The sequence below is a fragment of the Callithrix jacchus genome, chromosome 5 (assembly GCF_049354715.1).
Source record: "Callithrix jacchus isolate 240 chromosome 5, calJac240_pri, whole genome shotgun sequence".
NCBI lineage: Eukaryota > Metazoa > Chordata > Mammalia > Primates > Cebidae > Callithrix > Callithrix jacchus.
The window spans coordinates 122552181-122576114 of NC_133506.1; the positions used below are offsets into that span (position 1 = coordinate 122552181).

The following is a 23934-nucleotide window of genomic DNA, read 5'->3' on the forward strand; positions in this document are numbered from 1 at the left end:
CCTCCTGAGTAGCTGGGATGACAGGTGTGCACCACCACACCTGGCTAATTTTTGTATTTTTGATAGAGATGGGGTTTCACCATGTTGGTCAGGCTGATCTCAAACTTCTGACCTCGTGATCCACCCACCTTGGCCTCCCAAAGTGCTGGGATTACAGGCGTGAGCCATCGTGTCCGGCCCATAATAGGAAGAATTTAATGCAATAGTTTTTTTCCTTGCCTCTCTTCGGTTCCCTGTGTTCTTCTTCGGCTGAATATCTATAACAGAAATTCCATTTCCATTGTTCCCTGACCTCCATTCCAAATAAAAGGCAGTGGAAGGAGCTGTCATTGGAGAGAAAAATGTATTTTCTTGCGGGAAAAGTAGAAACAAGATATAAAATCTTTGAAGTCTAGAAATCAGAAGGTGGATGTGATTGGCCTGCAGGCTGAGGAGGAAAATGGGTCCCAGCAGGTCTCTGTTCCTCCTGGGGGGGGATTTCAACTCTGTGTCTTGAGTCACCATCCCAGAATGACATGCCCACAGAGGCTCAGCTAACCTCTCTGCTGAGCTGCTGGTAGGAGGGCTTCAATACACACCTATAAATGATTCCTCTTTTATGAAGGAAGAACAATCCAATGGAAATCTCTGCTGCATAGAATCTGCAAAAGAAAACATGCTTCAGGTTTCTTACTTGCTTCTTTAGATGACTGTATACTTTTCATCCTCAAGTTCAAGCATCAAAGAGAGAAAAGAATGTCAGACCCAGAGGCTTTCAGAGACCAGCATCACTTGCACATGTTCTTCCAACCCCGGGTCCTCCCTCCATCACTTCGTCCTCCAGCTCATCCATGAATGAGACAGCTCATAAAGCCAATGAGGCTGGCTTCTTATTCTTGTGTGGGGAAGGTGGACAAGTAGCTTATTCCCTGCAGAGTAATTTCTAATACAATCATTTAAAGAATGGATACCAGTTAGATTATTCTATGTCAGGAGTATGGCAGAGTAGAGAAAATTTCCATTTTCCTATTCACTGACAGAATACACTGGTGTTTGAAAATATAATATAATTACGCCCTGGAAGGCAAAGGATAGTGGGTGATCAATGCTTTAGCTCGTTTTTCCACTCCTTCCAAGTGTTGGAATAAATGAGACACATTGTGATTCATTCTGCGTTTACTCTTTTAAATAATTCATAATAAAAAGCAGTAACTATCATCCCTTCAAAATTGTTAATAGGTTAATAGCTGAAACTCAGATTAAAAGGGGGTGAAGATTTTAAAATCTGCATAGCATTTAGGAGTCTTTGAAGTCCAAGAAGCCACAAGACTGTGCCTGTGCAAATACCACATGCAGGAGGCTTAAAATAAGCACACATGTCTACATGAGCAGAGGAAAAAAATCTCTAATGATTAAGATCAAACCCTTAAAGAGGGGTCACCTCTGAAGGCTGGAAGAGTGCAGGGAGGGGGAGAAGGAAAGGATGGGATTACTACAATCTTTGCATTATTTTTTATGCTTTTCTAAACTTTTCTGCCACATAAATAATATAATGAAAGGATATTGGACGAGTCACCTTTATGTTACTTCCTAACATAGGGTGACTTTTTGCTATCTGCTCTTTATAGACCTGTGTGATCAAGCTTTATTTTGTAATCTGAGTATTTTAAGGCTTTATAACTACAACATAAGAGAGAAGGACAGGCATTTCTGAAAACTGAAAAAAAAACAATAAGGGCAGAAAAATCCCCCTTTGGCATTCTTAAAGCCTGCAACCAAAGATTTCCCTATTCTGCCTTCAGTTAATCTTCCCAGGGGTGTATAATCCCTCACAGGCCAAAAATTCTTCCAATGGATCTTTTAGATGGCACAGCAGCCAGATCCTATTAACAGTTACTGACTTCATTAATTGGGGTGCACGCCCATGAGGCTTCCTCACTGGGGAACTAAACTCGCCCTTCGTTTAGGCTTGCTCAGCTGGTACTTCCTGAGACTTCCTGGCCCCTGAGAGGTGAGATGTTTCTGGCACCAAAGTCCCAGCTCCACCCCTCGACCCCACCAGATGAACCTGTCATCTTCACCGGGAGCCCACGTCTTCCACCTGTGCCGCTGTCTCCCACATCCCATCATGCAAGGTGCCTTCCAATGAAACATTCTTAACTGAGCTCATGAATCTCCCCCCAAACCATCTCCTCCTTGGTGGCTGACCCCACCCAAACCTAAAATGGGGTCTCACTTGAAGGGGTTTCTCTCTTCTCTCCCCTGCAGTCACCAAGTTCTGCTTTTCTTCCTCCAGGATGTTTTTCAAAGACACTTATTCCTCTTTGACTCCAAGGTCAAGCCCTAACTACAGCTCCATTCCTTCTCATCTATAAAGAATCTCACCAGCCCCTGCACCAGCTTCTACATTCCCATTCATGCTTCCTTCTTCCCTCAGCCAGAGGGCGCTGCAAAAACTTAATCTGATGGTGCCTTCCTTCTTCCCTCCTCCACAGCCAGGCTCCTTACCAGGGTCTTCATCTAGAGCCCTACCTACCACGTTCCACACCCCCCAGTCCCCCAAATAATCTCACACTATCTCCCACACCTGCTGAGCTGCAAGGCTGCTCCCTGGACTTGCTTCAGCATCTGTTCAAATCTATTCTTGGAAGGCTCTTCCCTCACCTCTGGGCTGGGCATTTCCTGGGGATACACTTCCGTCTTTCCCTGACTTTAGGGGCTTGCATGGTATCCTGTGCCTGTCTCTAAAGTTACAGCAACACACTATTAATTGTTAGGTGACTTCTCCAACTCCAGGTTGGGAGTGTAAACTCCCACCAGAAAGGGAGTACCTTGTTCCTTTCACACCCCCAGTGCCTGGTGCAGAGCAGGTGTGTGATAACCATTAGTTGAAGAAGAATGACTCCGTCAATGAGGGTGGGCCTGGGTGATGAGGAATACGCCAGCATCTCCAGTTTATTGGAAATAGAATAAACTGCTCCTTAGGAACCATCTTAGATGGATCCTACCCATATATCTGCCCCGCCCTCAGGAGGTTATAGCACTCAACCTACAACTGGGCAGAATCCTACTTTCTCATTTCACCCAGCAGAAGTTCCCAGTTGAAGATGGGCATGGTGGCTCACTCATGCCTGTAATCCCAGCATTTTGGGAGGCCGAGGTGGGCAGAGAGCTTGAGCTCAGGAGTTTGGGACCAGCCTTGGCAAGATGGTGAAACCCTATTTCTACCAAAAAAAAAAAAAAAAAAAACCCAAGAAAATTAACCAGGCATGGTGGTGCACACCTGTAGTCCCAGCTACTCAAGAGGTGGAGGTAAGAGAATCACCTGAGCCCAGGAGGCAAAGGATGCAGTGAGCCGAGATTGCGCCACTGCACTCCAGCTTGGGTGAACAGTGAGACCCTCTCTCCAAAAAAAGGAAAGAAAAGAAAGGAAGTTTCCAGTTGGTAGAACTTGGCTACTCAAATAAGGGACTTAAAAAATAATACTTACACTGCTTGTGGTTCCTTAAATTTTCCTACTTGCTGAATGTGGTACATGAGGTCCCCGCCGTTGACGTATTCCATGACGAAGTACAGCCGGTCCTGCAGACCAAGGTTCAACACGTGAGCAGGGCTCCTCCCCAGCCCAGCCAACCAGCCAAGTGGTTTCCTTCACTCTTCACAGGCTCTGTTTTGCTTTCTCATTAGTAAAATGGGGACTGCATGGGCAGATGTACTCAGTTTAAAGCTCTTCAACATTTTTTTCCAAAGAAAGAATAAGTAATAAACCCTATTGCATGAGGGCCTTGGGAGGTATCAAGTCATTACGTAACCCTGAAATAAAGGCTCTTCATCAACATGTCTGTGCCTTCCGGTTACATATGCTGTCTATTATAGTAATGGCCTCGAACATTCTTCCCTATTTTCCTACACATATAATAAATTTCTAAGTTAGGGATGGTGTGAGGAATCCACGTTAGCCAATTATTTCATTTTAACTAGTGTTTCTCGATGGCCCAAATGTTTAAAGGCTGGTTTGCAGTGTCTGGGAGGTGTGCCATACTAATGTAGTATTGTGTTTAAATGGACAATCCTGAAAGCGCATCTCTTAGGCTTAGGAATTACACATGCTCAATGATATTTACTGGACATGGGACAGGGGACTCTAAATGGAGAGGCTAATCAAATGTTCTTTTGCATCTGTAATATACCCAAACACTGTTTTTCTATTTTCTCTGTCACTGGTATGCTAAGTGTTGGCCCCATGATGGGCATGTATCTGAGACCCAAATAAATCTACACATTTATGAGGACATTAAGCTGCAACAGACAGGGAGACGGAGGGGGTTAACAGTGAAATAATGACCTCTGCTCTCTGCTAGAAATCATCCCCATTTCACAGAGGCTATTAAACATTAAAGTGCTGCACAGGGAGGAAAAAAAATGATGAAGCTGGTGCTAACAGCCAGGAAGCAGCCCTGGGAGCCTTCGGCTCCAGCTTTCCTGTTATGAACTTTAATTTCATCTTCATTTCTTTCTTTTGTAGCTTTCCAGAGCTTAATCAGGGTAACCAGGGTTACAGGCTCTGGGCTGGGATTCAGAGCTGTGGTTGACTTTCCCGAGCATGCTGCTCTCATCTCCCTGGCATGACTTGATTTGGAGTCAGTGGGAGAGGTGGGAGCAGGAAGCTCAGGGCGCCGCCAGCGCTAGGCTGACACACAGTGGCCAGTGCCTGACTCCGCGGTCACTGCTGCACACCCAGAGGCTCCCTGTGGCTGCAAAGCCATTTTGAGATCCTAAAACCCACAAGCACTGAGAGGCACCTCCTAAGAGTTTTCAGAGAGAGGTATACAGCAGAAAGCTGATCTCTTCATCCATGGGCAGCTGAAAACAGTAATAACCACATCAATTATAGCTACTGATTATGGAGTCATATTTAAAATGGACAGCCTCCAAGGAGTGGAAGGACTGGCTTTGGCAAAACATCTCACTATGGTGCTATCTAAATGTCTATATTTCTTGTAGGCCACTCGCAAGCTCTGCAACTGACTGATTAGTGCTTTGGAATGTTCTTTTTTGTCCTCTATTTAGTGTTGCTTTGTGACAGGGCTCAACAAACATTTTCCATAAAGGGCCAGACAGTACGTATTCATATGTTAGGCCTTGAGTGTCTCTTGCAATGACTTAGCTCTGCCTTCCTGGTGCAAAAGCAGCTGTGGCTGATAGGTAGAGGAAGGAATGTGGCGATGTCCCAAAAACACTCTTTATGGATGCTGAAATTCGAATGTCACCTTATGTTCACGTGTCACGATGTATTACTTTTTGGATTTATTTTCCACGACCTTTCCTACACTCACGGGCCATAGAGAACAGGCCACAGTTTGCCAATCCCTGTTGCGTGGCACTGAACAAGAACATACTCTTTTACAAAATCAAGTCTCCTTATGTTCCAATGACAATTTGGCAGCTGAACTTGTGATCTTAAAAAGACATGACTGTGAGTTGGTTTTTTGCCTTTGTATCCCCAATGCTCAGCACAGTACCAGACATGAAGAAAACCTTTCATAGAAATGTTTGCTGAATTAAGGCCAGGCGCAGTGGCTCACACCTGTAATCCCAGCACTTTGGGAGGATAGCGTAGGGGGGATCATTTGAGCTCAGGAGTTCAAGACCAGCCTGGCAACAAGGTGAAACCCTGTCTCTACTAAAAATACAAAAATTAGCTGGGCATGGTGGCACACATCTGTGGTCCCAACTAGTTGGTAGGCTGAAGCTGGATGATCACCTGAGCCTGGGAAGTTGAGACTGCAGTGGGACGTGACTGTGCCCCTGAGCTCTAGCCAGGGCAAGACAGCAAGATCCTGTCTCAAAAAAAAAGAAAGAAATGTTTGGCCGGGCGCGGTGGCTCACTTTGGGAGGCTGAGGTGGGTGGATCACCTGAGGTCAGGAGTTCAAGACCATCCTGGTCAAAATGGTGAAACCCCATCTCTACTCAAAATACAAAAATTAGCCAGGCATGGTGGTACATGCCTGTACTCTCAGCTGCTCAGGAGGCTGAGGCAGGAGAATCCCTTGAACCCGGGAGGCAGAAGTTACAGTGAGCCAAGATGCCCATGCGACAGAGTGAGACTTCATCTCAAAAAAAAAAAAGAAATGTTTGCTGAAATAAATGGCATGAATGCCAAGCAGAGGACCTTACAGAGAAGGCACACCCCCAATCTACCAGTGAGAGAGGTCGGAGGTTGTCCCCAGTCACCTCTGCTTGACATTGCATCACACCTTTCTCCAAAGGAACAAGGATGCTAAGAAGCTCTGGGCTCAGGTGTACCCCTGAGAGCTGGATACTACATTGCATAAAAACACCCCAGGTCCTTACCACTGTCTGGAAGCAGGAGTGCAGCTGTGTCAAGAACGGGGGTTTGTCTAGCAGGGCCAAGACTCTCTTTTCCACCATGGTGCACTCCACGTCATCATCCTGAATGACCACGTCCTTCTTCAGGATTTTGATTGCGTACAGTTCTTCTGTTCCCTTCCTGTCAGCAAGCATCACCTGAGAACACATGAAGAACAACCTGAACACTTTAAAGCACATCTCCTGGGGGCGGAGGGAAGGAGCCAGGCCAGATGATGGCTCAGTGACAGTCTGTGCACGTTCGTCAATGTGAGATACAAAAATATTAAACTCTATGTGCAAATTTGGACATTCTACACATCACTACAAATTCAATCCATGCAGCATTTACATAACTTCAATGCCATCGAGATTCGTAAGTGGCCACACTGCCACATGATGACACTATTTTGGCTGCTAAAATGAATACTCAACATTCAGTATCAGGATTAGTTTGGAATTATTCACATTTTTCAGGAGTATCCTTAGAGTAAAAGCTGACTGACATTTATAATCTCACAAGTCAAGAACCTAGGCTTGAAATCAATTCCTGGGTCTAATATGAGCTGTGGGGCCACAGAACCCAAATGGAGATATACAGGCAGATTGCAGAAGATTGCATGCCAGTATCTCTGAATGATTATATTTGCTTGCTACAAGTTAACATTTAATTTTTAGTTGTGAAAACTCTTCATCAACCAGCATTTCTGAGCATCCCCTCTGTTCTGAACACTGAGAAATAGTAACACGGAGTGAACCGACTATAGCTTTTTGAATGAAGTTGTTTTTAATGAAGTAGAAACCACCTGAGGACTGTGCACTCTGATCTGAGAGATCAAACAGATGCCTCTTTATCAACTAAGATGAACCCTAATGTCAGAGGCATTCGAACCAGAGTGACTCCATCTTGAATAAGGGATGGGAAAAATAAGGTGGAGCCTTGCCAGGAGGTCAGGCATTTTTCGTCACAGGACGAGATGGGAGGTCAGCAGGATGGGTATCATAACATACAGGTCAGAAAGACCCTGATGATAAAACAGGATGCAGTAAAGAAGCCAGCCAAAAGCACCAAATCCAAGATGGCGATGGAAGTGGCCTTTGACTACCCTCATTGCTCATTATATGCTAATTATCATACATTAGCATGCTAAAAGACACTCTGTGCACCCCGACAGTTTAAAAATGCCATGGCAATATCCGGAAGTTACCTTATATAGTCTAAAAGATGGATGAACCCTTAGTTCTGGAAATTGCCGGCTCCTTTCCCAGAAAACTCATGAATAATACATCCCTTGTTTAGCATATGATCAAGAAATACCTCTAAGTATGCTCAGTCAAGCAGCCCATGCTGCTGCTCTGCCTGTGGAGCAGCCGTTCTTTTGTTTCTTTACTTCCCTAATAAACTTGCTTTCACTTTATTCTGTGGACTCACTGTGAATTCTTTCTTGTTTTAGGTCCAAGAACCCTCTCTTGGGGTCTGGATCAGGACCCTTTCTGGAAACATTAAAGTTAAGGAAACGGTTACCTATGGGTTGAGGGTTCAGCCCAGCTGGCATGGCAAATTTTGAAATTCCTCCAGCTGCAAGATGAACCACTCTTGCTAAGCTCCCTAACAGTAAGAACTCTGAGGCCCCTCCTAACTCTGATTTACAACTCAGACCACTATGACTCAGACTGGACTGAAGACTGGTCTTACAAACATTCTTTTTGGTGAAGCAACTGTAGGCCTTAAACCAGATTCAGCAGCTTGCAGAGCCAGCTCACAAACTGCTTTTGTGTCCTGTGGTTTACCTTTTGATGTAAAGAGCCGAATTCCACCTTAAAAAAATTTTTTTTTTAGATGGAGTCTCCCTCTCTTGCCCAGGCTGGAGTGCAGTGGCACGATCTCAGCTCACTGCAACCTCCACCTCCCAGGTTTCAGTGATTCTCCTGCCTCAGCCTCCAGAGTAGCTGGGACTATAGGCACACACCACCATAACCAGCTAATATTTGTATTTTTAACAGAGATGGAGTTTCACCATTTTGGCCAAGTTGGTCTCAAATCCTAATGTCAAGGGATCCACCTGCCGTGGCCTCCGAAAGTGCAGGGATTACAAGCATGAGCCACTATGCCTAGCCAAATTCCACCTCATTTTAATGCTAAGTCCCCACCCAAAGTGAACACAAGATGCATGTTGCATGTACGTTCATCCCCTGTGCCTGTGCTCAGCTTCCCTCAGCAGTTTCTTCCCAAACCTGTTGAATATGGATGACTCTATTGTGTAACACGGATCCTGTGAGGCATAAAACCCAATCTACCCTTTCTCTCTTCAAAGACAGGGCAACTTCATTTCACACCACAGACTTTCTTTTTTGGGTTTGCAAACTGGTATCACCAATAAACCTCTCCTATCTATCATTTAGCCATCCTGGTGGCATTTTGAATAACTGTACAAATCACAGAGACCTAATGTGTTATTCAGGAAACCTCAGGGAGAGCAAAATTGATTCGAGATTCTCTGCAGAAGCCCCTCCAATTTGCAGATGAACATCTTCTTACCTTTCCAAAACTCCCCTTCCCCAGCACCATGAGGAAATTGAAGTCGGTGAGTTTCACTCGGTCAAGGTTGTTGGAAGGTTGTTTCCTGTCTTCAGAGGGACTGATGACTTTGTTGCCAGCAGGGCCAAGCTTGGCTTTCTAAATAACAAGCACAAATGGGAAAAGTATGGGTCATTTTTCTGGGGAAAGAGTGACAGAAACCACAGCACTGTAACTAAGTGTAATGTTTGCTTGGAGGTGGGATGGCATGAAAAAAGGAAATAGGGTGAGGACTGAATATCTGTTCAGATATCAGTGGCTACACTCGATCTGCCGGGAAAGTCTGCAGAGTAGCAGAAAATTGCTCTATCAAGAGACAACTCGGCATAGTTAACTTAGAACTGACACGTGGGGATTCGCGTACGGCTGGTTGGTTGTAATTCTAGCATGTACAAGTTGACTTGGGAAAAACAGTGCTTCGGGTCCATTAACATAACAAAGGAAATAAACTACATACTGATGCTTTTCGTATTTGTAGATTTTACAATTTAAAATTAATCTGCATGAAGGAAACTTGTACCCACACCAAAAGGGAGGAAAATGTTCTCTGGAGAGGAATGCTTAAATGGCAAGCCATGGGGATGATTTATTGCTATTTTGAAATGTGCAGTAAGAACAGGGGTTGGTGTTTTTCCTTTTTTTTTCTTTAAATCAAGACTTAAACTCACAAAAAGAAATGGTGATGTGCGTGAGAAGGGAAAGGTGCCCTTTGTGCCTGGTGGGCAAGCTACCAAAGGGGTTTTCATAAGCCCTGGAGGGAACCCTGCCCTCATGACTCTCACCAGGCCCTCAGAGTCCATGTCAAAGGCAAAAGGTAAAAGGGCTCTGGAGAAAAGGGAAGGCAAGTAAGAACCCACAGGGATGTCTCACTGTCACCGAAGGAGCATTGGAGAAGCCTGGAGTGGGCTGAGTCTCCCAGCACAAGACTCTGAATTCTGAATATCTGCCTGATGGGGAGGAGCTGGTTGTAGGAAGCATCAGCTGCTGATAGGTCCAGAACCCTGACTGGGCCTCCACAGCCACAGCACTGAGCCCGAAGGCAATGACTCTTGCCTTGGATACATTCTTTTTCTTTTTTTTTTTTTTATTTTTTGAGAAAGAGTCTCACTCTGTCGCCCAGGCTGGCGTGCAGTGGTGCAATCTTGGCTCACTGCAACTTCCGTTTCCCAGGTTCAAGCGACTCTCCTGCCTCAGCCTCCTGAGTAGCTGAGATTATAGGCTCAAGCCACCATGCCCAGCTAATTTTTGTATTTTTAGTAGAGATGGGGTTGCACCATGTTGGTCAGGCTGGTCTCGAACTCCTGACCTTGTCATCTGCCTGCCTTGGCCTCCCAATTTGCTGGGATTACAGGAGTGAGCCACTGCGCCTGGCCACCTTGGATACATTCTTAAAGAGAGGGTGCAGCACCTCCCTCTCCAGCGCAGCGGATCTGAGCTCCAGAGCCCTTGCTATGAACTCACTGAAGTCAACACCTTTGTGGTTACCAAGATGATGGTGAAGGAGGTAAGGAAGGCACTCAAGGGGCTTTACTATGGATCAGAGGCAGAGAAGGCTTACAAGAAGTCACCCATTGTCCCTCTTTGAGCACCACCATGCCTTCATCCCACAAATACTGACTGAGCCCCCTTGCGCTCTCTAGGGGAGCCTCTGCATCTACAGGAGGAGCCTCTGCTGATATAAGAATTCAGCAGGACTGGTTTCACAAGATACAGGTCACAAAGACCCCCTCATAAAACAGTATCTGCTAAAGAAGCCAGCCAACCTCCGCCAAACCCAACATGGCAATGAAAGCAATCTCTGGTCTCCTCACTGCTCATTGTATGCTAATTAAATACACTAGCACGCTACAGGAAACTCTCACCAGTGCCAAGACAGTTTACAAATGCCATGGCAACATCTGGAAGTTAGCCTTATGGTGTGAAAGGGGAATCCTCAGTTCTGGGACTTCTCTGCCCCTTTCCCAGAAAACTCATGAGTAATCCACCCCTTGTTTAGCATTCGATCACGAAATAACCATAAAAACAGCCAACCAGCAGCCTTCAGGGCTGCTCTGCCTAAGAAGCAGCCACCCTCTTATTCCTTTACTTTCTTAAAAAACTTGCTCTCACTTTAGTCTGTAGGTTTGCTCTTAAATTCCCTCCTGCACAAAGCCAAGAAGCCACATGGCCTGTTAGGCTGAACCCCAGTTTTGGGGCTCACCCTGTGACACTGCCAGCTGTGACTGGATTCCCAACCCTAACAGTGCTCGGCACAGGACATGCACTCAGCTTTCTGGCTGAACACATACAGAAATGAAGCTCAAATGTGCTCATCAGATGCTGTGCTGTTGAGCGATACTTTTCTCTTATAAGAATAACTTGCTTGTGGACGGGCGTGGTGGCTCACACCTCTAATCCCAGCACTTCCAGAGCCTGAGGCAGGTGGATCACGAGCTCAGGAGATCAACACCATCCTGGCCAACGTGGCGAAACCCCGTCTCTACTAAAAATATATAAATTAGCTGGGGGTGGTAGTGTGTCCCTATAATCCCACCTACTTAGGAGGCTGAGGCAGAAAAGAATCGCTTGAACCAGGGAGTCGGAAGGTGCAGTAAGCCATGATCATGCCACTGCACTACAGCCTGGAAACAGAGTGAGACTCCATCTCAAGAAAAAAAAAAAGAACTCGCTTGTACAGGAACCAAGTCTCAGGACTGGCCTACATGCTGAGATGAATTCAGTTGGCCCCATTTGACCAGAGACATTGAAACATGAGGGAGAGATGGCCCTGACATTTTTGCTTCCATACTGAAAGTGTGAAACACGGTTGAGCTCTACCTCTGTTGGCAGCGTGTGGTGGAAACACCTGTAAACCTGGGGCCACTAGAAGGCCCGTAAAGATAAAACATGAACTGCAATGCTACACACACTGGCCTGTCCCCTTTGGCAGGGCTGGCCCAGCCCTCTACACACTGGCCCCAGCAATGATTCTAGGTCGATACACTTCCGAGGCTGTGTCTAAATTTAATTTTTAAAATTTTTTTGAGATGGAGTTTCACTCTTGTCGCCCAGGCTGGAATGCAGTGGTGTGATCTTGGCTCCCTGTAACCTCCTCCTCCTGGTTCAAGTGATTCTCTTGCCTCAGCTTCCTGAGCAGCTGGGATTATCAGCACCTGCCACCACATCCAGCTAATTTTTTCATATTTTTAGTAGATACGGGGTTTCACCATGTTGGCCAGGCTAGCTTTGAACTCATGATCTACCTGCCTCGGCCTCCCAAAGTGCTGGGATTACAGGCATGAGCCACTGTGCCTGACTGGCTGTGTCTAAATGTAAAAGAATAGACAGGAAGTGCAAATTTGGGATGAGAATCCTGACTATGCCACTCTATTCTGCACTTATGACTTAGAATAAGAACAAAGTAATCAGAAAGAGGCACAGATGAATTGTATTTTCTCAGGATTCACAAGAACATCTGAAAACACCCAAACGCAACTGACTGATTGATCTGAGGTGCTTGAAAACCATGTTCACCTGGGTAAAGTTGCTATTCATACCACTAACAAATACCCAGCTTCCATCTGTAGCACGTGGTTCTACCCAGGTATGCCTGACTCCTGTGACATTCCAAGGCAGTCATTCCTCCTTTCTCCTTTGACACTCAACCACCACAGTGAGGGGATATGAGCTGACGCAGTGAGGAGCCTCCAGATAGGCAGGGGGCTTTTTACACGCACTGCCATCTACCACCTCACCTGCAGACATAACCTAACGCCGGTCTTGTGAGTTTTACACTATGATCTTAGTATGGTTATTAGGATAGGACATCGCCCACAGTCAGGCTCAAGGCTGACACAAGCATTTTTACATTCAAGTACTTCTGAACTCGGCTGGAATATGACCTTGGCCTTGGGTCTCAAATCAATCACCAGGTTTGGGAGGAACATCCACAAAGGAGGCACCTGCTCCCACAAGGTGGAGCTGGGCAGAGGAAACCACGGGCTTTCGGCTCTGCCTGGGCAGATTCTTTCCAGCAGGAAGCAGAGCTGAGTTTCTAAAGCAGAGCTGAGTTTCTGGTAGAGCGGGCAGCTGGTTGGGAAGGAGACAGGTCGGTATGTGGGGTCCAGAGCAGGCTGACACATTCATGTCAGGGAGCTGGCTTCTCAGTGACCTGGCCCAGAGGGCAGAATGGATTTCTCCCCAGCCCAAGCCAGCCCTGAGATCAGAGCAGACCCAGCATCTTAATGCCCCTGCTCCCGTCAAGAGCAGCGTTTCTCTTGTTTCCACCACAGAGCACACTTCCTGAGCTGTCTCCATGCTGCCACCTGCAGGCCTTGCTGACAAAGAACACAGAGCAATCTCCATCGCCAAGTTTTTGAAAGCAGCTCTTTGATGGTAGGAAACTCCAGGGAATGACACTCTCAGGGGTCTGGGCCTGGCTTTGAGCAAGTCCCACTTTCAATCAGGGTCTAATCAATGCTGGGGTTGGAGGAGCAGCTATGTCACTGGGGGCGGGGGATGCCTGAGGGCAGGGGGACAGGAACCACATAGGACTTCCAGGTGGGCAGGGGCGCTAGGGCTGAGGAACAGATGCTGGGTGGGGCTTGACCTCCAGACCTCCAGTCAGTGCCTCCCTGGCCTGCCATTTCTCCTCCACCCCCTAGCCTGGCTGGCCTCTCCCACCCCTTCAGGTCCCAGCTTAACTGCTATTTCTTCAAGGAAACTGAGACAGAAAAAATACAGGGTGGTAGCAGGAGAATAGAAAATCCCAGGCAGCAGTTTCACGGAACTAGCAAAAAAAAAAAAAAAAAAAAATTGAAATAACTGCATAAGCTGGGGGCCCAGAAGACCCTAAAAATCAGGATATGGGTCAAGCTGGCTAAGACCAACTGGACCCAACGTGGTGCTGGATTTGACCTAGTGTCACCTGGGACCTCACTGTCTCCTCATTAGCATCCTCAGTCCTATACCCACCAGTGCCATGACTAGTCCAGGAAGACTGATATCTGGTGTAAAAATTGGTGGCACCACATTTCTGAGAAATCTCCACCTTTATCTGGGAATCTTCAGGACTATTACTCCCCTTAAAGAAACCCACAAAGGTAGCAGGCCCAAAGTTCCCCGCACGCAGCTCTCTCTGGAGTATGCCTGCCTTTCCCTTTCTTGAGTGTGTACTTTTGCTTTGCAATAAATCTCCATATTTTCAGTATTTAATGACTCATCCTTGAATTCCTTCCCATGGCAGTATCAAGAGCCTGGCCAACAGCTGAGGTCAAGGTCGCACTAGCGTTTGGGGACCTGCCCTAGCTCACCGGCAGGCTACAGCTAAAATGACAGTGGGAGCCAGGCACGGTGGCTCACGCCTGCAATCCCAGCACTTTGGGAGGCCAAGGCAGGCAGATCACTTGAGGTCAGGAGATCGAGACCAGCCCGGCCAACATGGTGAAACCCTGTCTCTACCAAAAAATATAAAAATTAGCTGGCATGTTGGTGGGTGTCTGTAGTCCCACCTACTTGGGAGGTTGAGGTGGGAGAATCGCTTAAACCCGGGAGGCGAAGGTTGCAGTGAGCGGAGACCGAACCAGTGCTCTCCAGAGTGGGTGACAGAGTGAGACCCCGTCTCAGGAAAAAAAAAAAAAAAAAAAAAAAGGACAGGGGTGCTGTCCTGCATTCACTGGCTTCCCACATGACAGAGGAGGCGGCTGAGGGCTTTGACGGCTGAGGAGGAGACTTGCTCTGCTCTGTCTCTCACCTTACTTCCCATCATGCCCTCAGCCTTGGTCCCAGCCACACCAGCCTGCCGCAAGCTCCCAGCTGCGTCCTACCTTGGGACACCAGCCCTGACCATCCCTCTTCTGCTGTTCAGTCACCCTCCAGAGTGGTCTTCCTAAACCCTGACACTCCTTCCTTCTCCCCATTAGTGTTCTTCCTGGAACCTGCTGCCACCTGACTATGAGTCTAAGAGGGCAGGGGCCCTGCTGTTCTGTTCACCCTTGAAATCGAGCTCAAGCATCTCCTCTTGGTTTCTCTGAAATTTCCAACCTGTGGCCAACAGGGTCCACCCACATCCTCTGAACTTTCCATTCTGCACACCTGTGAACACCTGAGGGTTCCATTCAGGCTGCTCCTGCAGAGGAGGCCCAAGGTGCCTTTCAACCAACCACTGCCCTCCACCAGCCATAAAAAGAAAGCCTGTTCCAGAATGTTCCCCTGGCTCAGAGGAGGACTGAGCTCCAGCTGCCCACAGTGGTCATCAGCTTGAGAATACACCCTTGGCTGGCTCCCTTCTCTGGCTCCCACCTCTCCCCCTGACCCACAGTGGTCATCAGCTTGAGAATACACCCTTGGCTGGCTCCCTTCACTGGCTCCCAACTCTCCCCCCTACCCACAGTGGTCATCAGCTTGAGAATACACCCTTGGCTGGCTCCCTTCACTGGCTCCCAACTCTCCTCCCCACCCACATCTCCTGGGATCCCTTCTGGAATGAATTATCAAAACCCTGGTGCCGCGTCAGCTTCTGGGGAACCTGACACACACATTTCTTCTTCTTGGATTTTTTTTTTTTTTTTTTTTTTTTTTTTGACAGGGGCTTGCTCTGTCACCCAGGCTGGAGTGCAGTGGCATGACCATGGCTCACTGCAACCTCAACCTCCTGGGCTCAAGTGATCCTCCCACCTCAGCCTCCTGAGTAGCTGGGACTACAGGCATACATTACCACATCCAGCTAATTTTTGTTTCCTTTTTTTTTTTGATAGACATGGGGTTTCACCATGTTGCCCAGGCTGGTCTCAAACTTCTGAGCTCAAGTGATCTGCTCACCTCCGCCTCCCAAAGTGCTGGGATTACAGATGTGAGCCACCACACCCAGCCTCTTCTTGGATTTATTGATCTGTCTTCCTCACTAGCCTGTGAGATTCTAGGAAGTGAGGACCAAGTCTTGCTCAAGTTTTTATCTTGTGACCAAGCACTGTATCAGGCACATAAATTCAGAACTCAGAGTTCTCTCTCTCATTCATTCACATTTGTGCTCTTTGTGCTAAGACTGACAGAATTGACAGAGGCCAACTTGCAGCCACCACTGGTTGGCCAGATGACAAACATAAAAAAGGCAGCAGACGGCGTCAGGTGAGCTGCTGAGAGAAGCAGCCCTGACTCTGCATTTGCAGCTTCATACACAGTCTGAGCTCTTTCTCTCAAGCAATCACTGTTCATGCTGGGACAGCCGCAGAGAAGTGCCGGGAGGCTCTCCTCCCTTCAGGGTGGTTGGCCACACGATGACCCTCCCCAGAGCCGCATGAGACCAATCAGCCAGGCCAGCAAGCTGAAAACAGGCCCTTGGAAGGGTTTCTCTGAAGGGCTGTTCCTCTGCTGAGAAGTCTGGCTTGCCCAAGATCCAGCTGGGATCTCTGGCTCAAGAGCAACTGTGAGCCCCGAGCTGACCATTTCTTTCTCCGAACTGGATTCCCAGCAGAATTAAGAGACCTGCCCTTCCTGGCTTGCATATTGTTGACATAACTCTAGTTGTCATGACTGTAATTCAGACTTCACCAGGAGTGCAAATAAAAGCAATATATGTCTAGGGATAAAGCTGCGGCCAACAGCCTAACTGCGGAGATTTCAGGAAACCTGGGGAAGGAGAATAAGCGTGCTGGCATCCTTCACTCCAGCAATGCAAACACCGCCTGACACAGCAGATGCCCTGCTGGGGGCATGAGCCAATGGGAAATTCTGACTGCAGAGGTGGAAAAGCAGAAAAGCAGAATGTCTCCTTAAGATGAATGCTCAGAACAGAGCATCCACTGGGCTGCTGACCTAAAGCAGGTATTCTCATTAGAAACGCTACCGCTGATGTGTCCCAAATCTTGAGTCCACCTCACTCATTTCCAAGTTAGGTAAAGAAAGCGGTGGGGGACCAGGCTCTGAGCAGCAGTCAACAGGCTGGAGTACTGCATCCTCCTGTGAAACTGTTTCCACCCCTGACCCTAGAGGAATCTCCTTTCAGCTCTGACGATGTTTGTCTAGTTCTTTAGAGAGCAATAGAGAGCGGCCCCTGAGAGGGGAGGGTTTGCATCTGCCTGTATCAGGCATTGCTGGGATGAGCTCCTCCACCATGCTACGCCTCTGGCCCTCCGTTTGTAGGATGGGATGGTCCTAATGGTGTTCCTCTCACCAAACTCCTGGGAGGAGCAAATGTGAGAATGTTAGGGATGGCACCTGATACCCAGTGACTGCTCAATGCCTGGTGCCTCTTATTTGTTCCCATTTACCTTTGTTTTCTCAAGAGGGCCCAGCGGCATCCTGGCACAAAGCTGTGACTCAGGACACATCTGTTGTTACACTCATGGGTCTCTCTGTGAGACTTCAGCATATTCACCCACTTATCCCACAAACATCTGTGTCTGTGACATGCCCCAGACATGGTGCAAGGGGCTGATGAAACCAAGGCCACTAAGAAGTAGCCTCTCGTGGCTGGGCACGGTGGCTCATGCCTGTAATCCCAACACTTTGGAGGCTGAGGCAGGTGGATCACCTGAGGTTGGGAGTTCGAGACCAGTTTGACATGGAGAAATCCCATCTCTACTAAAAATACAAAAAAGTTAGCTGGGTGTGGTGGTGGGCGCCTGCAATCCCAGCTACTCAGGAGGCTGAGGAAGGAGAATTGCTTGAACCTAGGAGGCAGAGGATGCGGTGAGTGGAGATTGTGTCATTGCACTCCAGCCTGGGCAACAAGAGTGAAACTCCATCTCAAAAAAAAAAGAAAAAAAAAAAAAAGGAGCCTCTCCTCTGAAGAACGTGTCGTCCAAAGGTCACTGGAGTCTGTGTCATCCCTTCCCAAAGCGTGGTCCTCGGACCAGCAGCGTCAGCTAGAGGCTTGGCAGCATTGCAGACTCTTGGACCTCTCCCCAGACCTACCAAGTCCGAATGTGCATTTTAAACAAAATCTTTGGGTGGCTCTTGCGCACATTTAAGGTTGAGAAATGCTGATCTAAGACAGTTGGGCCATTTCTCCAAGTTCCAACATTCCTCTCTGAGTCACTGCTCTCTGAGACCCTTTCCACCTTCGACAATCTTCAATTACCATATAAAACCCATGGGCAACTCTGGAAAGAACCCTGAACTTGGATTCCAAAGAGCTCAGATCAAATTTAAATCTTACCCATTTTTGCTGTGTGACTCCAGACAGATGACACTGCCACTCTGAGCCCCAGGCTCCTTATCTATAATATAATAGTAAGAAGACTGTGCCCCTGGGCTATGCTGGACTATCTCCCTGGACTGCAGGACTGTGTCCCTGGGCTATGCTGGACTATCTCCCTGGACTGCACTAAAAGGGAAATAAGGTATCTTTTGCAAAAGCACCCTAGTGTAGCACCTCACACTTTATTCCCTCTGCCCTCGTTGTTGTTTTTTGTTTTTGTTTTTGAGATGGAGTCTCGCTCTGTTGCCCAGGCTGGAGTACAGTAGCATGATCTTGGCTCACTGCAACCTCCACCTCTCAGGTCAAGAGATTCTCCTGCCCCAGCCTCGCAAGTAGCTGGGACTACAGGCGCACACCACCATGCCTGGCTAATTTTTTGTATTTTTAGTAGAGATGAGGTTTCACCACATTGGCTAGGCTGGTCCCGAACTCCCGACCTCAAGCAATCCACCTGTTTCAGCCTCCCAAAGTGCTGGGATTACTGGAGTGAGCCCACATGCCCGGCCTCACTCTGCTCTTCTTTGCTTTGACCCAGAAAGGAGACAAAGTGCAGGAGACTACACTGTCCTTCAAGCTCCTGGCATGCACCTGCTCTGTGAGTGTAGTTTGAAGGCCTCCGGTATTCAAGAAGCAGCTGCATGCGGCCTGGGCTAAGCCTCTGTGGGCTAACTCACAGACCAGAAAACATGTGGCCTGCAGAGATGTGTGAAGTTACAAATGGGCTTTGCATGAGCTCATGACCTGCTGTGAGGTTAAGGCACATCAACCTCCTGCTGTGAGAGGGGCAGGAGAGGCAAAGAGTCTTGGTTCTGGCTGTCTACCCAGATTTCCAGAAAGCCTACTGAAGCCCTCTAAGGGGCTGGGTTAATATTGCTGTAGGAAAAGACCCTGACTTAATAAAATGGCACAAACAAATTTTTAAAAGGAAATAAAAGTGGGAACAACAACATATAATGTTGTAAATAGAATAAAGTGACATTAAATGCAGAAGCTGTAGCATGCTCTTTTTTTTTTTTTTTCCAAAATGAGACTAAAGCACATCACAGTTTATTGGCTATGATTCAACAATTCAGAATCCAGCATTTTTAGATTCCTCAAAAAATGGCACATTCATATTTGGTGAAGTTTGGCATGGTGACGCCACTTGGCTGTGAGACCAGGCCGTGTTCCCTCCTCATCTGAAAATGTACTGATGACCTACATGTGTCTCACTTTATAATACAGATACATTCTTGAAAAGTCACAATAGTTTGAAGCTGTTAACAATTCAAAGGGTTCCTGCAGTGGCATTCTGTAAAGCAAACCACACAAAATGGATCTGAATACAGCAAACCCAAATTCGCCCATGGGGGTTATGGTGCATGTGTAAACACACCTGTGTCTGAAGCTGTTCGTGTGTAATGTGAGACACTCTCTACATTTAGCTCCCTATTGGTGGGGTTTTCAAATTAAAATTGAGAGGTGGTTGAGACAAATGACTTACATTATATATCTATGAGGGACTGCATGGCTGGAGACGTTCACTTTCTAGTAGGTTAAAAGTCTGCAGCTGCTGAGCTGTGACAGTCTGACCCACCGTACCAGCAATTTCAAAGGGTTTAACTTAATACCACAGATACTCCGCTATGTTTGAATTTTATATGATGAATATATACTCTGTGAAGAAACCAACCACAAAGGTAGAAACTTCTGACCTCTAGTACAATAGCCTGCAGCCCAGAAATTCTTACAAGGGGTGCTGATTTGTCTCCAGTATGAACACGAGTCCAGAGATTCCATCTACAGTTAAGCATCAGGATCTGACACATAACTCCAAGCCTCCTGGTGGGTCCATCTTATAATCACAGAGCTTCTGGGCAGCCCTCTGAATTTGAATATGGTTTAATGTCTAATTGTCAGAGGTGTTTGATCCAGAGCAACTCCATCTTTAACAGGGGCTGGGTAAAATAAGGCTGAGACCTGCTGGGCTGCATTCCCAGGAGGTCAACAGGACTGTTCTCAGAAGGTATAGGCCATAAAGACCCTGCTGATAAAACAGGATGCAGCAATGAAGCCGGCCAAAACTTGCCAAAATCAAGATGGCGAGGAAAACGACCTCTGGCCTCGCTGCTCATTATATGCTAAGTATATTAGATTAGCATGCTAACAGACACTCTCACCAGTGCCATGACAGTGTATAAATGCCATGGCAGCATCCAGCAGTCACCCCATATAGTCTAAAAAGGGAAGGAACCCTCAGTTCTGGGAATCGCCTGCCCCTTTCCCAGAAAACTCATGAATAATCCACACCTTTTGAAGCCTATGATCAAGAAATAACCATAAAAATAGCCAACCAGCAGCCCGTGGGGGTTGCTCTGCCAATGGAGTAGCCATTCTTTTACTCCTTTACTTTCTTAGTAAACTTGCTTTCACTTTACTCTGTGGACTTCCCCCAAACTCTTTCTTGCATGAAATCTAAGAACCTTCTCCTGGGGTCTGGATTGGGACTCCTGTCCAGTAATGTAACTACGTTCCACTTGAAATGTGTTCATTCTCACCTGTTTTGTAAATATGTCTTCAAAAACACATAATCTCCTAGCATTCTTGAAAATATGGCTTTGATTAATATACTTATCAAAGACAGTTGCAATGTGTGGAGGGACGAACCTCATAACAGGTTCCTTCTACTTCTAAGATTCCAAGGACAGACATGTCACCAATGACCAACCACAGGGACAAATGAATAATCGCAGATTTCTCCTACAATTTTTTGTACAATGATGAAAATCCTCTGTATTCACAGTTAATCTGAACGACATTGGCAAAACTAGACCAATGGTGATTCAGCGCTATTCCACATAACAGTGCATGGTTAACAGAAAGAGCCATGCAATATATAACCAAGGATGTCCGGCACCACACTTCTAAGGGAATGCATTTACCTGCACCCCCTGCAACATCAGTTAAGAGAGATCAAGTGTTTTGGAAGCAGAAAGCCACAAAGGAACTGAGGGTTTTCATGGTTTTGTTAATGGAATATGGCCGGTGTATTTCTAACAAGCACCAAGTCACAATATCTATTACCTTCTACTCAGTAACTGGGCAACAGGTTAAAATGATGGTACTTAATGGGCATTATAGCTTCCTTGGTAGCACAGCTGGAGTAAATAAAATGCACTCTGTTCTCTGGCTCATATTTCATCTTCTGGGACATGCCACCTTGCACAGCTGCCTGAGGGCCTTTGCACTTCGGCACTTCCTCTGATCCAGATAGGCACAGGACTCCTTTTTTTTTTTTGAGATGGAGTCTCACTGTCGCTCAGGCTGGAGTTCAGTGGCACGATTCTGGCTCACTGCAACTTTCACCCCCCAGGTTCAAGCGATTCTCCTGCCTCAGCCTCCCAAGTAGCTGAAATGACAGGCACATGCCACCAAGCCCAGCTAATTTTTTGTATTTTTAGTAGAGACAGGGTTTTACCATGTCAGCCAGGATGGTCTTGATCTCCTGACCTCGTGATATGCCCAGGTTGACCTCCCAAAGTGCTGGGATTATAGGCGTGAGCTATTGCGCCTGGCCCTCCCTTCTTTCTGTGCTCAAAGGATGTTTTAACGCGAAGGCTCCCTACTCCTTCTGACAGTGTCCCTGCACCACTTCCTGTGGTGTATACTCCCTCTCTCTCTTCCCATTACCGATTCTATTTGTCTCTACTTGTTACCTTTCTCTGGCCACTGGGATGAGCATGGACAACTCGTCTGTTTTGGTCACTGGCACATCTCTAGTGCGTAGGATGGTGTCTGGGGCATGGTGGTCCTCAAATATTTGCAGAGGAAATGATTAGAGTATATGGGGGAAGGCAGCTTTTCATATAACATTTTTAAGAGGCAGAATTGTTGCTTTAAAATAATTTCTACAGCAATGCTGCCTCTTGTTATAAAAGTATACCTCCCCATTTGAGAAAATTTAACAGGCATGGATAAGTCATAAAAAAAGAGAAGAAAACTTAGAACATCTATATTTTTAAATTTTTATTTATTTATTTTTTATTTAGTAGGGACGGGGTTTCACCATGTTGGCCAGGCTGGTCTCAAACTCCTGACCTCAGGTGATCTGCCTGCCTTGGCCTCCCAAAGTGCTAGGATTATAGACACAAGTCACCACACCTAGCCTATTTATTTTTGAGACAGAGTCTTGCTCTGTCGCCCAGGCTGGAGTGCAGTGTGCAATCTTGGCTCACTGCAACTTCCATTTCCCAGGTTCAAGCAACTCTCCTGTCTCAGCCTCCTCAGTAGCTGGGATTATAGGCTCAAGCCACCATGCCCAGCTAATTTTTGTATTTTCAGTAGAGATGGGGTTTCCCCATGCTGACCAGGCTGGTCTTGAAGTCCTGACCTCCAGTGATCCTCATGCCTCGGCCTCCCAAAGTGCTAGGATTACAGGTGTGAGCCACCATACCTGGCCTAAAACATCTATAATTTTATACTCACTTTGGCAGCACATGTACTAAAATATCTATAATTTTATCACCCAGAGGTAACCATTAATAACATTCTGGTGGACATTCTCCTATTCCTTTCTTTTCATGATTTTCTATGTGATACACACAGAATCAGATTGTGTGTCACCTGCTTCTCCCCTTTGCTTATTGTGAACTTCTGGTTATAAGCACTCTTCTGCCACAGGATTTGAGTACCGCATCATATGCACTACATGGCTCTACTGTAGTTGATGTAACCATCCCCTTATTGTTGGACACCTAGGTTGTTCCCAGTTCTGTTTTCGGTAACATGAAGATGAACAATTTTGCAGTCCAAATCTGTGTGCATCCTTGAAGTCCCCAGGATAGATTCCTGGATGTGGAATTGCTGGAGATTTCCAGCAATTTCACAATAAAATGAAATATTAATTACTTGTGTGTGACCTTTTCGGGGAGATAATAAACAAGTACCCTTGTACCCAAGTGCACAAGGACAGACATTTTCACCTCACCATGAAAAGTCAAAGGGAAAAGGAGGAAGCCCAGAGTCAAGGCAGCCTAATTCCTGGAGGCAGGCTCTTGGTTTTAGATTGTGTGTCTAAATTCACAGTTGGAATTTCTAACAGTACTTCCTTCTCAGATTTGGCTGTGTCCATGTGTTTTATGTTCAGATGCCAAAACAAAAATACATCTTTACTTCTGCAATATGGGAAGTGGTCTTAGAAGGTGCTGTGGTTTGAATGTCTCCCTCAAACTCACATGTTGAAATCCTAAGCCTGAAGGTGACGGTATTAGGAGGTAGGGCCTTTGGAAAGTGACTAGGTCATGAGGGTGGAGCCTTCATGAATGGGATTAGTGCCCTTATAAAAGAGGCATCAGAGGCTGGGTGTGATCCCAGGCTCATGCCTCTAATCCCAGCACTTTCGAAAGGCTGAGGCAGAAAGATAGCTTGAGGCCAGGAGTTTGAGAAGAGCCTAGTCAACATAGTGAAACCCCCATCTCTTCAAACAATAATTTTTAAAAATTAGCCAGGCATGGTGGTGTGTACCTGTAGCGGTGGCTACTCGGGAGGTTGAGGCGGGAGGATTGCTTGAGCCCAGGAATTTGAGGCTGACTGTGCCACTGCACTCCAGCCTGGGTGCCAGCCTAAGACTGTCTCTAAGTTTAAAAAATCTTTAATAAAAAGAGGCCTGAGGGGCTCCTCATCCCTTCCACCACGTGTGGACAAAGCCAGAAGATGCCATGTGTGAACCAGAAGGTGAGCCTTCACCCGACACCTCACCTGCTTTGATCTTAGACTTCCCAGCATCAAGAACTAAGAGAAATAAACATATGCGGTTTGTAAGCCACACAGATTATGGTATTTTGCTATAGC

At 46.7% G+C, this 23934-nt stretch overlaps 1 protein-coding gene across 4 annotated transcripts in view; it reads right to left on the reverse strand.

Moving 5' to 3' along the window:
* PRKCA (protein kinase C alpha) overlaps nt 1-23934 on the reverse strand; it is a 490912-nt gene that overhangs the window by 66091 nt on the left and 400887 nt on the right. For all 4 annotated transcript variants that reach the window (XM_078374473.1, XM_078374476.1, XM_078374475.1 and 1 more), the window contains 4 exons: nt 8889-9026; nt 6335-6508; nt 3470-3561; nt 579-641 (listed from right to left, as the gene is read on the reverse strand). In XM_078374473.1, the coding sequence (XP_078230599.1) occupies nt 579-641; nt 3470-3561; nt 6335-6508; nt 8889-9026 (467 nt within the window). The remainder of the gene's footprint in view (nt 1-578; nt 642-3469; nt 3562-6334; nt 6509-8888; nt 9027-23934) is intronic.